At 42.6% G+C, this 17123-nt stretch overlaps 1 protein-coding gene across 1 annotated transcript in view; it reads right to left on the reverse strand.

Moving 5' to 3' along the window:
- Nucleotides 1–2346, reverse strand: part of LOC126276055 (sodium channel protein Nach-like) — a 159662-nt gene extending 157316 nt beyond the window's left edge. Inside the window, 1 exon segment of the mRNA XM_049977250.1 lies at nucleotides 2243–2346. Within this exon segment, the coding sequence (XP_049833207.1) occupies nucleotides 2243–2346 (104 nt within the window).
- Between the last annotated feature and the right edge of the window lie 14777 nt (nucleotides 2347–17123).

Consider the following 17123-nt stretch of genomic DNA (forward strand, 5'->3'; position numbering starts at 1 on the left):
GGGTATCGCAGACATCCAACGGGCTGTGAGAAACTAGCTTACAAGCATCGCAGTTGAAAATTTCCCTCCTTGCTTCCGAGACTTCCAGAAACATTGGCAACTGTGTATAGATGGTTAAGGGGTCTACTTCAAACGGTTGAAATGCCTCTGAGCACTATGGGGCTTAACATCTGAGGTCATCAGTCCCAGCCGCGCGGGATTAGCCTAGCGGTCTAAGACGCTGCAATCATGGTTTGTGCGGCTGGTCCCTGTGGAGGTTCGAGTCCTCCGTCAGGCAAGGGTGTGTGTGTGTGTGTGTGTGTGTGTGTGTGTGTGTGTGTGTGTGTGTGTGTGTGTGTGTTTGTCCTTAGGATAATTTAGGTTAAGTAGTGTGTAAGCTTAGGGACCGATGACCTTAGCAGTTAAGTCCCATAAGATTTCACACACATTTTTTCATCAGTCCCCTAGAACTTAGAACTACTTAAACCTAACTAACTTAAGAACATCACACACATCCATGCCCGAGGCAGGATTCGAACCTGAGACCGTAGCGGACGCGCGGTTCCAGACTAAAGCGCCTAGAACCATGTATGTTCATATCATTACATGGTAAGTGCCATTTTCAATTATTTTTTTAAAATCTGTCTAGGGATTTTTCTGACAAAGGGAATATAACCAAAATGAGTTAAGTATTACCAACAACAGTCATTTGCGGAGTGCTTACGCCTGGTTTTAAACCAATCATATCCTTAGATTTCGTTAGCTATCCGAGAATAGGAGATATCTACATCTACATCTACAGCCATACTCCGCAAGCCACCTGTCGGTGTGTGGCGGAGGGTACCCTGAGTACCTCTATCGGTTCTCCCTTCTATTCCAGTCTCGTATTGTACGTGGAAAGAAGGATTGTCGGTATGCTTCTGTGTGGGCTCCAATCTCTCTGATTTTATCCTCATGGTCTCTTCGCGAGATATACGTAGGAGGGAGCAATATACTGCTTGACTCTTCGGTGAAGGTATGTTCTCGAAACTTTAACAAAAGTCCGTACCGAGCTACTGAGCGTCTCTCCTGCAGAGTCTTCCACTGGAGTTTATCTATCATCTCCGTAACGCTTTCGCGATTACTAAATGATCCTGTAACGAAGCGCGCTGCTCTCCGTTGGATCTTCTCTATCTCTTCTATCAACCCTATCTGGTGCGGATCTCACACTGCTGAGCAGTATTCAAGCAGTGGGCGAACAAGCGTACTGTAACCTACTTCCTTTGTTTTCGGATTGCATTTCCTTAGGATTCTTCCAATGAATCTCAGTCTGGCATCTTCTTTACCGACGACCAACTTTATATGATCATTCCATTTTAAATCACTCCTAATGCGTACTCCCAGATAATTTATGGAATTAACTGCTTCCAGTTGCTGACCTGCTATTTTGTAGCTAAATGATAAGGGACCTATCTTTCTATGTATTCGCATTACATTACACGTGTCTACATTGAGATTAAATTGCCATTCCGTGCACCATGCGTCAATTCGTTGCAGATCCTCCTGCATTTCAGTACAATTTTCCATTGTTGCAACATCTCGATACACCACAGCATCATCCGGAAAAAGCCTCAGTGAACTTCCGATGTCATCCACCAGGTCATTTATGTATATTGTGAATAGCAACGGTCCTATGACACTCCCCTGCGGCACACCTGAAATCACTCTTACTTCGGAAGACTTCTCTCCATTGAGAATGACATGCTGCGTTCTGTTATCTAGGAACTCATCAATCCAATCACACAATTGATCTGATAGTCCGTATGCTCTTACTTTGTTCATTAAACGACTGTGGAGAACTGTGTCAAACGCCTTGCGGAAGTCAAGAAACACGGCATCTACCTGTGAACCCGTGTCTAAGGCCCTCTGAGTCTCGTGGACGAATAGCGCGAGCTGGGTTTCACACGACCGTCTTTTCCGAAACCCATGCTGATATTACCCCAAATGTGATCTTAGGTAGGTTTTTAGCACGTGTGCATTTTATATGACTCGACCCTGTTCATCTCATGCACTAACTGTGCGGGCACTGATAAACACGATGTTGAGCGCTCTGATCAAGCAAGAGGAAGTCGCGACGACGATTTCCCATTTTACAACAGTTTTTTTATAGCAGTTCTTTTACATATACGAGTCGTACCGTCGCAACAGAAGCGACGAATGGAGAAAGCCACAAGGACGAGCAAAAGGTTATAGGGAAACGTTACAGTGTGTGACTGCAACTCACCTCTCTGGACAGGGCTGTGTGAGGTAGCGCGGCCCGTGCAGCGAGGTCTGCTCCAGGTAGTCCCTGGCGACCCGCTGCAGCGCCGCCTGCGCCATCGCTGCCATTGGCCGCGGCTCCGCCTACCGTGGGGACGCGCTGCTTGCAACTCAGTGCGCATGCTCCGTGCTCAGCGCCGGTAGTGCCGCTGATAAACAAGTGGCTGCGCCTTGAGACGAGTTGGCCATTATTTTATGCATCACGGTCGATCAGAGTTTCTCTATCGACAGTGGTCGTCAAAGTTCCTTCGATAGCATAGCGACCTCGAGAGCGAGACTTTTTTCGTTGTTCCGTAATGCACCGTTTTACTTACGGCACATTGTGGAATTCATCTGTGTGTGTTTCGAGCCAAATTTTAGTGTTGCGAACCCTTTGTAAATACGGTGATACATTGTGAACTCCCTACTACGAAAATGCGTGTATTAACTCACAAAGAACTCTCCTCTTCGGTTTGGCATATACACTCACACCATTTGTAAAGCTATAAACATTTTATAAACTTTCTAGAAAACCTTTTAAAACTTTCAGAATTTTTTCATGTATTGTCTCAATCGAAATTAACATTAAAAAATTATTTGCAAAAGTGGTGACCAGCTTCGACAGCTTAACTACCACCTTCATATCTGAGAGCAGACAAGCCAACAGAAATAATGCCTTAACTAACCAAGTTATGTAAAAATTGCTACTGGCCTACTTTTAAAAAATGTTACAGGGAATTAACATCCCACATGTAGTATTATAAATGCATTCGAAGTGTACAAGATCGTTGCATCGTCCACAACGTTTTTATTCTAAATCTCCAAGTAAAACGTGCTATGTACGGCCTAAAAGTAACATACGGAACTATATTACTTGCTGGCAAACAAATAAGAATGAGAAATGTCTGATTAGAACATCAGTATTGGCCGGCCGTGGTGGTATCGCGGTTCTAGGCGCGCAGTCCGGAACCGTGCGACTGCTACGGTCGCAGGTTCAAATCCTGCCTCGGGCATGGATGTGTGTGATGTCCTTAGGTTAGTTAGGTTTAAGTAGTTCTAAGTTCTAGGGGACTAATGACCACAGCAGTTGAGTCCCATAGTGCTCAGAGCCATCAGTATTGAAAATTGATTATTTACATGGATCGCTTCCTCCTATTGTGGCAATGACTAATGTATTCATTAAATAACTATCCAATAAAGAACTAAACATCGATTTCAGCAGTCTTCCATGAGAACAGTCTATCATCTGTTCTATTAATGGCGCCAGAACACCCGGAAGCACACCATTAATCAGTCACGCTCAGATACCATATTTGTTCTGTCACTCGATATGATTTATCGTTGTTCCTCTTTGAGCAATATAATCAGCAGGTTAAGGTATTTAATAATAACAAACTATCTCTAGTCATTGTGTGTCAATTATAAGGGGCGATCAGAAAGTCTCCATTTAATGGCGTCGCTGCAGCGTACACACGACGTAGCACGACTCTGATGCGAGTATGTAAGCACCGACATGTCGGCAAGGAACTAGTGTGGCCTTTTTGTCTTTCCGAACTCCGTGCGGTAAATGCGGAAACGTGAACTGTAGCGACGTTATTTCCAAACAGCACCAACGAGCTGTTATTAATTCGTGTCTGAAGAAGGACAAACACCAGTAAACACCATCTGAGCCGGCCAGTGTGGCCGAGCGGTTCTAGGCGCTTCACCGCTACGGTCGCAGGTTCGAATCCTTCCTCGGCCATGGATGTGTGTGATGTCCTTAGGTTAGTTAGGTTTAAGTAGTTCTAAGTTCTAGGGGACTGACGACCTCAGTTGTTAAGTCCCATAATTCTCAGAGCCATTTGAACCAGTTTTTGAAACACCATCTGACAATGAAGAGTGTGTATGGGGGAGCATGTCTGTCGACGACCGCAGTTCTGGAAAACTGCTGCAAGGGGCGCCGCTGCTCCATGATAACGCACGTCCCCACATCACAAATGTCGTAACGCAGAAGTTACGCCACATGAGTTGGCAGACAATAGAGCACCCACTCTATAGTCTTGATCTGCCCCATGTGATTACAACGCATTCGGTCATTCAAAAAAGTCCTTCAAGAGTCGGCGATTCCTACCGGACGAGGATCTGCAGTGGACATTTGGCGACTTCTTCATAGCAGCAGGACACGTTGTTTTATCAAACGGATATCTTAAACATGGCGCGACGGTGGAATGATTGTCAGTCCTCTTGGCGATTTTGACATATTGATTCTGGATTGTACGATCTTCGAACGGAAACTTATGATCGACCCTCATATTTGTTACAACTGAATGTTTATCACTCCCTGCCCTGGCTGTCATTTCAAGAAGTATGTCTTTTTATAAAAAAAATTTCATACTATTTTCGTCTCATGTGTGTTCTGAATTCTCTATCTTTGCCTCTTAAACAAAAAAAGGAGTGGAAAATTTAACTTTTTATGCTATGTGCTATCTGTGTTGCCTTGAACAACCCGAAATTGCTCTCTGCGATGCTAACCGAGCGTACCGGTTAGGTAGTTCAGCTTCCACGCTGTTATTTGCAGGCACTGTCCCAGCCTAGGGACTGATGACCATAGATGTTAAATCCCATAGTGCTCAGAGCCATTTGAACCATTTGAAGGTCCCAGCCTTCAGTACAGAGAATAACGCTAATTTTATCTGACGATCTTGCGGCAGTGGGTACACCGGTTCCCGTCAGCTCACCGAAGTTAAGCGCTGTCGGGTGTGGCCGGCACTTGGATGGGTGATCATCCGGGCCGCCATGCGCTGTTGCCATTTTTCGGTGTGTACTCAGCCTCGTGATGCCAATTGAGGAGCTACTCGACCGAATAGTAGCGGCTCCGTTCAAAGAAAACCATCATAGCGACCGGGAGAGCGGTGTGCTGACCACACGGCCCTCCTATCCACATCCTCAGCTGACAATGACACGGAATACTTCAAACCCAAGTGCCTGGACTGAAAAACCATTAACAACAGATAAGTTGGTGCCACTACGAAACGCACCATTATTTTCATTTAACATCACGTGACAGTTTAGTTCCTGCATACTTCAGACATCGGTTGTGCAACGGGAACAGCCTCGAAGACCAGAATTTAGGAACAGCTTTTGTGCGATAAAAGCCGCTCCCCGTATTACCCGGCCTTCCTTAACTTACGATCAAGAAAGTGACAATCTGTGCACAAAATTACACCTAAAACACAATGTGTTTGGTATCAATTACTTCAATATGACTTTTGTGAAATAATGGTCCAGTAGTTTCTGTTTCTGATTCTTATTCACTTTTTTCCTGCCGATAACTGTTACCTTATAATAGATCAATGCTCGGTGTCCAGAATTATTTCGTACCACAAAAGACATTCCGTAAGTCTGCCCTCACCGTGCACATGCTCGAAAGCTGAAACTACTCACCGGCATCTCAGGGACATCATTCATTGCGACGCAAACATTCGAACCTCAAAGAATGAAGAAATATTGAGATGCGTTGATTACCCAGCGAGACACCCCTAGAGTAGAGCGCATCCGCCTGGCAACCGTTCTTATGGACTGGTATTTGCTACGCTTTTTCCAGTCTCTCTACGTTGTTCCGGTGCCTTGTGATAAAGTGTTGCCGAAAGATATCCCAGATTACCCGCAGATTCAAAATACGACGTAACGGTCACCTCGTCAAAAGCTATGACATTTCCTTTAATGTATGATTACAGAGGCTTTCAGCTTTCGTGCTCACTTATCTCTATGTATGTAACTTCTCATCTGCGTTACATTCTTTCTATCGTAAAGCAGCATTGACAGACAGAATATTCTATTTCAACTCTCAGTTTCTCATCTTCCGATTTGGTTCCACCGAGACCAATGGCCGTCTGGCCAGATCACTATTCGGATAACTGATTTTATGTAGAACAAGAACCTTTTTCGGCGATTTTGAAAATCTGGCAAATAGGACTTTGTTTCGATTCCGCGTAACGCCTATTTTGTAGCTGTCACTGCGCGTGTTTTGACTTCGTTTAGCTATTATTTGTGAGGAGCATTCGGTTTTTTTATCTGACTTACGGCTCTTTGTGCTTTCGTAGTAATTTTCTAGTATTGTTACTGAAAATTAGTTTGTCCTTCCCATATTTCCATAACAAAAATATTCACTGATTTATAGTTGAATGGAGAAGATTCTAAGTAACTGTTGTAGATCATGCATTATCTAAAGCACCGAGAAAACATTGTTTTGATGATAATCTGCCTCTTGAGGTGAGCGATGTAGCAAGTAGCACGAATCTTACGGAATTATTTTAGCTTTTAGAACTTATATGTGGACCGAAATACCTCACGTGCTGATATGTTGATGTGGAAGACAAAGATACAGCTTCAAGAGTCTTTTTCTTGTAGTCCGGTAATTGTTCCTATTTCATGTGTTTGCACATTAAACACTGATTACACTTCCTGGTTTCCTTGCATCAACAACAGCAACTGCTTACGACATTTTAAATAAGTGAAGAAATTTAAAAACGCAACGGAAGCTTCCATTCGTGTTGCAAATGGAAACGCGTCGCTTAAGTACAGGGAAGCAAACATGGTAACAATTAGAACAGCTGGGTCAATTACTTAGTCAAAGAGTTAAAGAAAAGGAATAATTCCCAGTGTAAGTTTATTGCGATGTGTAAGACCCTGAGTAACATAATACAGAGAAGATCAGTTCATATGTGTACAGAGTAAACACCAAAGGACTCGTACTGCACCTGAAATTCACGAGAAAGTAAATAGTATGCGAGCAGCTCCAATCTCTGTCTCAGAAGTGCAATGCCTTCTTCGTGAACAAGGATTAAAGGATTGCATAGAGTCCAAAAACCTTTATTGCGCAAACCAGACAAGATGCACAGCAACATAAAAAATGGAGCTTGCAGCAATGGTGGAAGGTGCTAGTCACGAACGAACATAAGTTTGAAGAATTTGTAAGCCATTGTTGAATGTTTGTTTCTCGACTTCGTGGAGAACATGTGAAGAATCAGTGAGTGACGCCAAAGGTGAACATAGTGGACGGTCGGTCATGGTGAGGGAAAGTTTTCTGGGTGATAAGTGAGAGTTAATGGAACACTACTGAAGGAAGTATATTACAGATACGGTTCAACAATTCAGTTCCATCTGGCGAGAGACTTCTTTGGTTGTGGGTTTGTTCTGCAGCATAGGAATGATCCCAGAAATGCTTCTAAATTGTGCAGTGGGAATGTCAGTAGAAGAGAGAAACGTAGGGAAATGAAGAATATGGTTGGACCAAGTCAGTTACCCGACTCAAATCCCATAGAACACTTTTGGAATGAAATTGACAACGAGGTCATAAAACTGAGGTCATCTAATGTTAAAAATTTTGGAATAATTTACAGACACGTTGGACTGCAATACCTCCAAAAACACTACAAAATTTTATCTTCAGAGTGCCTAGAGTTTGCGGAGATGTTCTGAGGGTAAAGGGAGGATGCTTTGAAGACCTAAAATCTAAACCAGGTTGTCCTGTACTTAATGATAGAGAGAGAAAATTTTTATTTTATTGGTCCATTCAGTTTTTATGATGAGTTTTTACACTGAAAAAATGTAGTTTTAATCATGGGAATCGAACATTTTTATCCGGTGATATACGATGAAGGAGACCCTGAGTAAACGGGATCCTGTGTCAGTGCGTAAAATCAGACGTTGATCAGACTTTTCGCACTGTTAAAAGCAAATGCGATGAACATAGAGGTTACACTAAAGTGGACTAGCCAGAAAAATCTGCTGTTGGTGAACACTGTCTTTTTTGTAAAATTGAGCAATCAGCCTTCTGACTATTTTGATTCCCGTGACAAAATCCTCTCTTGTGCCAACCTCTTCATCTCTGAGTAACAATTGCAACCTACGTCCTCAATTATTTTGTCATCCTCTACTGTTCTTATCCTCTAAGCTCCCTCTAGTACTATGGGAGTTATTCCTTGCTGTCTTAAGAGATTTTCTGTCATCCTGTCCCTTCATCTTGTCAGTGTTCCCACACATTCCTTTCCTCTCCGATTTTGCTCATAGTCTTCTCATTCCTTACCCTAACAATCCACCTAATCTTCAACATTCGTTTGTAGCACCACATCTCAAAAGCTTCTATTCTCTTCTGTTCTGGTTTTCCTACAGCCCATGTTTCACTACCATACGATGCTGTGCTCCATACGTACATTCTCAGAAATTTCTTCCTCAAATTAAAGCCGACAGGGCGTTCTGCACGTCGACGTCTCCCTACGATGATTTATAGCAATGCTTCTCGTGCCTGTGCTTTTCTAACCAACCTGCTGGATACTCCGGCTACCCCTGCCCGATACATCCTTTCCAACATCGCTGTGTTGCGGGTTGCATGCCACAGAGGCAACGCGCCATTCCGACGAGTGCTCAACAAAGGTCACTTCCAGCGCAGGAACTACTTTGCTGCACCTGTCGCAAGCGCAAAACCGAGACTACGGCGACATCATACAGCCAGGGGGCCGATCAGTGACAAAAGTGCTGTTTCGATAGTGGCAGCCAATCACGCTACTCCACAGTAGTCGTCCGCCGTCTCCTGTAACTCGCGACCGAGGCTGCACATCCGCTCAGATCAGGAAGTCGTATCACGGAGTCCTGACCGGCAGTTGTTCAGCACAGTGGAATTATTGGGACGCCACCATGGAATACATCGTAGTAGCAGCGGACTTGTTATTACAACCAGCACAGTCAAATACTGTGCCACTATTTGGACTTAGCCTCAAGCACACACTGTATTACTAGAAGTCGTAGCTGGGCACAATACCGTTAATTAGTTTATTAACGAAGTTAACTTTTCGAGTAACAGATTGACTTTTTAGTTAATTTTAGACAACGTTAACGGACTCTTTAACTTCCTTAACTTTCTTTGAGTCCGTTGTTGCTGATTAGGTACCTACTACTTATAACAGAAATGACGCTGCGCAGCGCGTGGATATCACGTTCTGACAGGTTCGGATCACGAAGGTATGCAGCTACAGCGTGGTGCGCGATATCCAATGCGAGAGAGGATAACTGGGTATTGGCCGTTTATTGCTGTTTTTTACTAAATTCGCATTATGTACAACTTCCCGTTAGTGTACTGACTGTGGAAACTAAATCATGGAATCGGACAACAATCAACAGAAAAGTCTAGTAGTACGACAACTGTAAAAAGTAAAGTCCAGAGTCTAGTCAAAATATATCTGGACACGAAGTCAAAAGACTCATCAAACGATGCGGTATTTCCTGGAGACCAGGTATTAGTAAATTTATTTATTAAATTTAATACCCCTACACCCTCGAGTGCTGTAGTCAAACGACTTTTTTCTGTGGGCAAAGCTATTTTGTCTCTTAAATGAGCTTAATCCTCGGATAAAAACTTGAACATGTTGATGTGCATAAAAGAAAATATGCATATTATATCAGACACTATCTCATTAACCAGTACTTTGATTCTCCTGTGATTTAAGACTGATAACTAAATGTTATAAAACTAAATGATTAATACTTTTTTTTTTAATTTATCGATGTGCTGCCTAAACTTCCCAAACCAAAACATTCTGGTTTACCAACGGTAAAACGTTTGATTCACTTCCTCATTTCACTACACCCACAACATAAACTTTACTACACCGAGTTAACGACTAACTTTAACATCCGATAAATCTCCTATAAAGGAACTCTTTGACGTTTAACGAAGTTAACTTTTCTTGTAATGAGTTGATGACTAACAAAGTTAACTTTTTGATTCCCATTTTCCAGTTACACTGGAAGTATTGTCTGCTTGTGTTCAGAGTTCTTATCAAGGTATTTGTGAATTTGGACTTGCACTGACTTACTCTGTAGCTGTTTCAGATCTCTACGCTGGTGCAGTCATTCAGAGTGACGTACCTCTCAGCAGTGAGAGTATTTCACAAACGAACCAACGAACTGCAACAGTTACTAGGGGCTTCAGTCTGGAACCGCGCGACCGCTACGGTCGCATGTTCGAATCCTGCCTCGGGCACGGATGTCTGTGATGTCCTTAGGTTAGTTTAAGTAGTTTCAAGTTCTAGAGGACTAATGACCTCAGTAGTTAAGTCTCATAGTGCTCAGAGCCATTTGAACCATTTTGAAATAGTTAGTCATGTTCGCATTTTTAGGATAACAAGCAACTGCCTCGTAGAAATATTTTAGAGTTTAGACTGTATCATCCGACGCTACGTCCTAGAACCCGTTGAACAACTGTTACGTCAGGTAAGCCTCAAACGGAACCTACTGTTTCCTACTTAAGGATGTACGAAAAAGTAGTATATGAATCATGCATCGCAGAGAATTAACGCTTTCGTAGATATTTTTTTGTATTTGTTTTGAATGATTCAGATTCACATGTCTTACAGCTAAATTGTCGTTTAGGGTGAACTATTAAACTACACTACCCAATATCTGGAATATTTTGATGTTGTTGTTGTTGTGGTCTTCAGTCCTGAGACTGGTCTGATGCAGCTCTCCATGCTACTCTATCCTGTGCAAGCTTCTTCATCTCCCAGTACCTACTGCAACCTACATCCTTCTGAATCTGCTTGGCGTATTCAACTCGTGGTCTCCCTCTACGATTTTTACCCTCCACGCTGCCCTCCAATACTAAACTGGTGATCCCTTGATGCCTCAGAACATGTCCTACCAACCGGTCCCTTCTTCTTGTCAAATTGTGTCACAAACTTCTCTTCTCCCCAATCCTATTCAATACTTCCTCATTAGTTATGCGATCTACCCATCTAATCTTCAGCATTCTTCTTTAGCACCACATTTCGAAAGCTTCTATTCTATTGTTGTCCAAACTATTGATCGTCCATGTTTCACTTCCATACAAGGCTACACTCCATACAAATACTTTCAGAAATGACTTCCTGACACTTATATCTATACTCGATGTTAACAAATTTCTCTTCTTCAGAAACGCTTTCCTTCCCATTGCCAGTCTACATTTTATATCCTCTCTACTTCGACCATCATCAGTTATTTTGCTCCCCAAATAGCAAAACTCCTTTACTACTTTGTGTCTCATTTCCTTATCTAATTCCCTCAGCATCACCCGACTTAATTCGACTACATTCCATTATCCTCGTTTTGCTTTTGTTGATGTTCATCTTATATCCTCCTCTCAAGACACTGTCCATTCCATTCAACTGCTCTTCCAAGTCCTTTGCTGTCTCTGACAGAATTACAATGTCATCGGCGAACCTCAAAGTTTTTATTTCTTCTCCATGAATTTTGATACCTACTCCGAATTTTTCTTTTGTATCCTTTACTGCTTGCTCAATATACAGATTGAATAACATCGGTGAGAGGCTAAAACCCTGTCTCACTCCCTTCCCAACCACTGCTTCCCTTTAATGCCCCTTGACTCTTATAACTGCCATCTGGTTTCTGTACAAATTGTAAATAGCCTTTCGCTCCCTGTATTTTACCCCTGCTATCTTCAGAATTTGGATATATATTTTGATATACTGTTACATTGTATGTTTGATTCGTTGCCAGTCACTCAATAAACTGTATTTTTGTAAAAAAAAGTTATTCTGCCTGTCGTTGTATAGGATGGCTAAATAGGCGCTATACTAACACGAGGGCGACGCTGTGCAGGTTTACACAGCTTTCAAGAACGAAGTAAATGTGCTGACGAGAGGTCGACAGAGATAGAGACAGCTGTGTTTGGCGAGCAAGGAAGTGAGCGAAAATACCGACTACAGAGATAAATCACGCCTCGGGGTGATAGTGTCATTTGTACAGCCGTTTCGTGACGGCCAGCCTGGACACGTATTGGATTTCTCATCAAGGTCGGAATCGAGATACCATCTGCATGCTTTTCGTAGATGGAGCACCTGCATTGAGCAAATGACAGTTACCGCCGTTTTTTCAAGCATATAATATCTTTGAATGGCCGAATTGCCACATATTAATTTTTTTGGAATAACCCGAAAAAATACGGTCCCTAGCTCAAATGCATCCCAGTAAAAAATTTAACTACATTACATTTCCTTAAAAATGACTTGTTCTTTTCTGTGTAGGTCTAATAGTTAGCGCGCAGCGGGCGACAGAATATGAAAATATTGGCCGTGGTATTTGAAGGCTTTTCAGGTCGCATAAAACCCAGGGCTAGCGGCACCTGAATCACCCAGTATAAGATTACAAGACATACTAATATCATTTTTTTAATTTCACTAATCGACTGATTTCTTCACCAAGATTCCTGTAATTCTTACGGAATTGCTTCTCTATTTCTGAAGTGTATGTTTTCTATATTATTAACAGCAATCTCTCTCTCGATGAACCTAAGCGCAGAATGATGATTTTCTTTGTGAATCAACGGGTTGCATTTGATTACAGTACCGTCGGTTTCTGCGACTTCTCGCGAACGTAAACGCGAATCAGCGGCGTTGTGTTACAATCAAAATTGCGATCGCTGCAAGTAGAGCTTTGGTTTAGTTGGAAGGAGAGTGACGGAACCATCTCAGTGTATGCCTGAAACAGTTTATTGGAGTACATATGACTGAAATAGTGAATTCTGGACAAGAATTCGAAGACGATAGTTTTGAAAGTGAGTAATAACTATTATCTGTAGCGCCATATCGTTCGGAATAGACGGGAAAATGGAAAAATTTACGGTCGGCCTCTTCTTATCAACAGAAGAAGGCAGTGAAGTGCTAAATCTCCAACCTGTCATCTAGATCCAGGTTTTCCACTGAATTCCCTAAATTTATTAAGATGAAAGCTGGGATGGTTCCTTTGAAACGGCACGACCTATTTTTTCGCCTATACTTTCCCAATTGGAGTTTGTGCTCCGTGTCAAATGATATCATGGCCAACGGGATGCCGTTTCCTAAACTTTACTGTTTGTTATAGTCCCCCATTCGGATCTCCGGGCGGGGACCACTCAAGAGGATGTCGTTATCAGCAGAAAGAAAACTGGCGTTCTAAGGATCGGAGCGTGGAATGTCAGATCCCTTAATCGGGCAGGTAGGTTAGAAAATTTAAAAAGGGAAATGGATAGGTTAAGTTAGATATAGTGGGAATTAGTGAAGTTCGGTGGCAGGAGGAACAAGACTTCTGGTCAGGTGACTACAGGGTTATAAACAAAAAATCAAATAGTGGTAATGCAGGAGTATCTTTAATAATCAAGAGGAAAATAGGAATGCGGGTAAGCTACTACAAACAGCATAGTGAACGCATTATTGTGGCAAAGATAGATACGAAGTCCACACCTATTACAATAGTACAAGTTTATATGCCAACTAGCTCTGCAGATGACGAAGAAATTGAAGAAATGTATGACCAAATAAAAGAAATGATTCAGATAGTGAAGGGAGATGAAAATTTAATAGTCATGGGTGACTGGAATTCGGTAGTAGGGAAAGGGAGAGAAGGAAACGTAGTAGGTGAATATGGACTGGGGCTCAGAAATGAAAGAGGAAGCCGCCTGGTAGAATTTTGCACAGAGCACAACTTAATCATAGCTAAGACTTGGTTCAAGAATCATAAAAGAAGGCTGTATACATGGAAGAAGCCTAGAGATACTGACAGGTTTCAGATAGATTATATAATGGTACGACAGAGATTTAGGAACCAGGTTTTAAATTGTAAGACATTTCCAGGGGCAGATGTGGACTCTGACCACAATCTATTGGTTATGACCTGTAGATTAAAACTGAAGAAACAGCAAACAGGAGGGAACTTAAGGAGACATGACCTGGATAAACTGAAAGAACCAGAGGTTGTACAGAGTTTGAGGGAGAGCGTAAGGGAACAATTGACAGGAATGGGGGAAACAAATACAGTAGAAGAAGAATGGGTAGCTTTGAGGGATGAAGTAGTGAAGGCAGTAAATGAAGCAGGCAAAAAGGAATACAAACGTCTCAAAAATGAGATCGACAAGAAGTGCAAAATGGCTAAGCAGGGATGGCTAGAGGACAAATGTAAGGATGTAGAGGCTTATCTCACTAGGGGTAAGATAGATACTGCCTACAGGAAAATTAAAGAGACCTTTGGAGAAAAGAGAACCACTTGTATGAACATCAAGAGTTCAGATGGAAACCCAGTTCTAAGCTAAGAAGGGAAAGCAGAAAGGTGGAAGGAGTATATAGAGGGTCTATACAAGGGCGATGTACTTGAGGACAATATTATGGAAATTGAAGAGGATGTGGATGAAGATGAAATGTGAGATACGATACTGCGTGAAGAGTTTGACAAAACACTGAAAGACCTGGGCCGAAACAAGGCCCCCGGAGTAGACAACATTCCATTGGAACTACTGACGGCCTTGGGAGAGCCAGTCCTGACAAAACTCTACCATCTGGTGAACAAGATGTATGAAACAGGCGAAATACCCGCAGACTTAAAGAAGAATATAATAATTCCAATCCCAAAGAAAGCAGGTGATGACAGATATGAAAATTACCGAACAATCAGTTTAATAAACCACAGCTGCAAAATACTACCACGAATTCTTTACAGACGAATGGAAAAACTGGTAGAAGCGGACCTTGGGGAAGATCAGTTTGGATTCCGTAGAAATGTTGGAACACGTGAGGCAATACTAACCTTACGACTTATCTTAGAAGAAAGATTAAGGAAAGGCAAACCTACGTTTCTAGCATTCGTAGACTTAGAGAAAGCTTTTGACAATGTTGACTGGAATACTCTCTTTCAAATTCTAAAGGTGGCAGGGGTAAAATACAGGGAGCGAAAGGCTATTTACAATTTGTACAGAAACCAGTCGTCAGTTATAAGAGTCGAGGGACATGAAAGGGAAGCAGTTGTTGGGAAGGGAGTAAGACAGGGTTGTAGCCTCTCCCCGATGTTATTCAATCTCTACACAGAGCAAGCAGTAAAGGAAACAAAAGAAAAATTTGGAGTAGGTATTAAAATCCATGGAGAAGAAGTAAAAACTTTGAGGTTCGCCGATGACATTGTAATTCCATCAGAGACAGCAAAGGACTTGGAAGAGCAGTTGAATTGAATGGATAATGTCTTGAAAGGAGGATATAAGATGAACATCAACAAAAGCAGAACGAGGATAATGGAATGTAGTCGAATTAACTCGGGTGCTGCTGAGGGAATTAGATAAGGAAATGAGACACTTAAAGTAGTAAAGGAGTTTTGCAATTTGGGGAGTAAAATAACTGATGATGGTCGAAGTAGAGAGGATATAAAATGTAGACTGGCAATGGGAATGAAAGCGTTTCTGAAGAAGAGAAATTTGTTAACATCGAGTATAGATTTAAGTGTCAGGAAGTCATTTCTGAAAGTATTTGTATGGAGTGTAGCCATGTATGGAAGTGAAATGTGGACGATAAATAGTTTGGACAAGAAGAGAATAGAAGCTTTCGAAATGTGGTGCTACAGAAGAATGCTGAAGATTAGATGGGTAGATCACATAACTAATGAGGAAGTATTGAATAGGATAGGGGAGAAGAGAAGTTTGTGGCACAACTTGACCAGAAGAAGGGATCGGTTGGTAAGACATGTTCTGAGGCATCAATGGATCACCAATTTAGTATTGGAGGGCAGTGTGGAGGGTACAAATCGTAGAGGGAGACCAAGAGATGAATACACTAAGCAGATTCAGAAGGATGTAGGTTGCAGTAGGTACTGGGAGATGAAGAAGCTTGCACAGGATAGAGTAGCATGGAGAGCTGCATCAAACCAGTGTCAGGAATGAAGACCACAACAACAACAACAGTTGTATTAGCAGAACGATGAAATTAAACAATGTGAACTGTGTATGATGGTGGAAGAAATTTTGAGTGCCAGTATCTGGCCGGCAGCAGAAGACGAGATGGAGTGAAATTCCTAATCACCAATGAGATATCGGGCTCGAATGACCCAGTGGGTGCTGCAATGCGTCCGGAGCATGCCACGCCGTCCGGTGGCGCTAGTGAGCTTCTGTTGTCTACAGGTTGGTAAAGTCTGACCCGCCTCGCTATCTCGGAGCCACGTGGCAAGCTCGTTTGCCGTTGGCTCTGTACGCAATAAAAGAGAGGTGAGGGGGAGGGATTCATTGCCTGCTACGAACGCTACTCCTGCTGCTCTCTGAACTCATACCATGCTGAACACATGGCTCCATCTTCGCTTCTAGACTGCAACTGGGGTTAGTGTTACTTGGGTTGGGATCTACACCTTTCCCTCTACTGTGCTCCAGAAACGGCCACTAAAGCTACGCCCTCTGAGGGCAGTGACAGCGTAAGTACTGGCAGATCTTCCGTGGAGGAGTCCGAGAGAGGTCGCTCGGTAACTGAAGTGTGGGAGCAGCCTTAAACTCTCAGATGTTGACCCTTGTTGTGACTGCATGGCCTTTGCTGGCATGTTCTTTGATAATATTCTTCTCGGGTTTGCAACCGGATAATGCAGTTATCCAAACGCAATTCTTCCTGGTCCACCTGGCCACCATCTTGCAGTGACAACGCTGTATGCTAATCTCGCCAGAACTGATTCATACCATGCAGGGCCACTTTATACACCGCGGAAGGCCAAGAGCTCGTGCGCCAGAAACTATCGCCGCTGTCCTCTTGAGTAAGTGAGTGAACAGCATATCAGTGGCGGAAGCTGGCTATGGAGTACCACTGTCAATATATTTGCCGTCCGAGTCAGTGACCATTGTTTTATAATGTATGACGAAACAGTTTTGCAAATCCTATTAACAGTACTTAAAGGCTACCTCTCGTCTCTACTTATATTGTTGCCTGGCAACCTAATTTCGAAAGATTCCTGTAAAATACAGTTCCTAAACCTTGACGCAATAGCCATTTGCGTCTCATTATTATAGAACATTCTGTGACCCTCAATAAGCAATGTTCCGGTATAGCAAATTTTTAAAT

This window comes from Schistocerca gregaria, chromosome 1, assembly GCF_023897955.1.
Source record: "Schistocerca gregaria isolate iqSchGreg1 chromosome 1, iqSchGreg1.2, whole genome shotgun sequence".
Taxonomy (NCBI): Eukaryota; Metazoa; Arthropoda; class Insecta; order Orthoptera; family Acrididae; genus Schistocerca; species Schistocerca gregaria.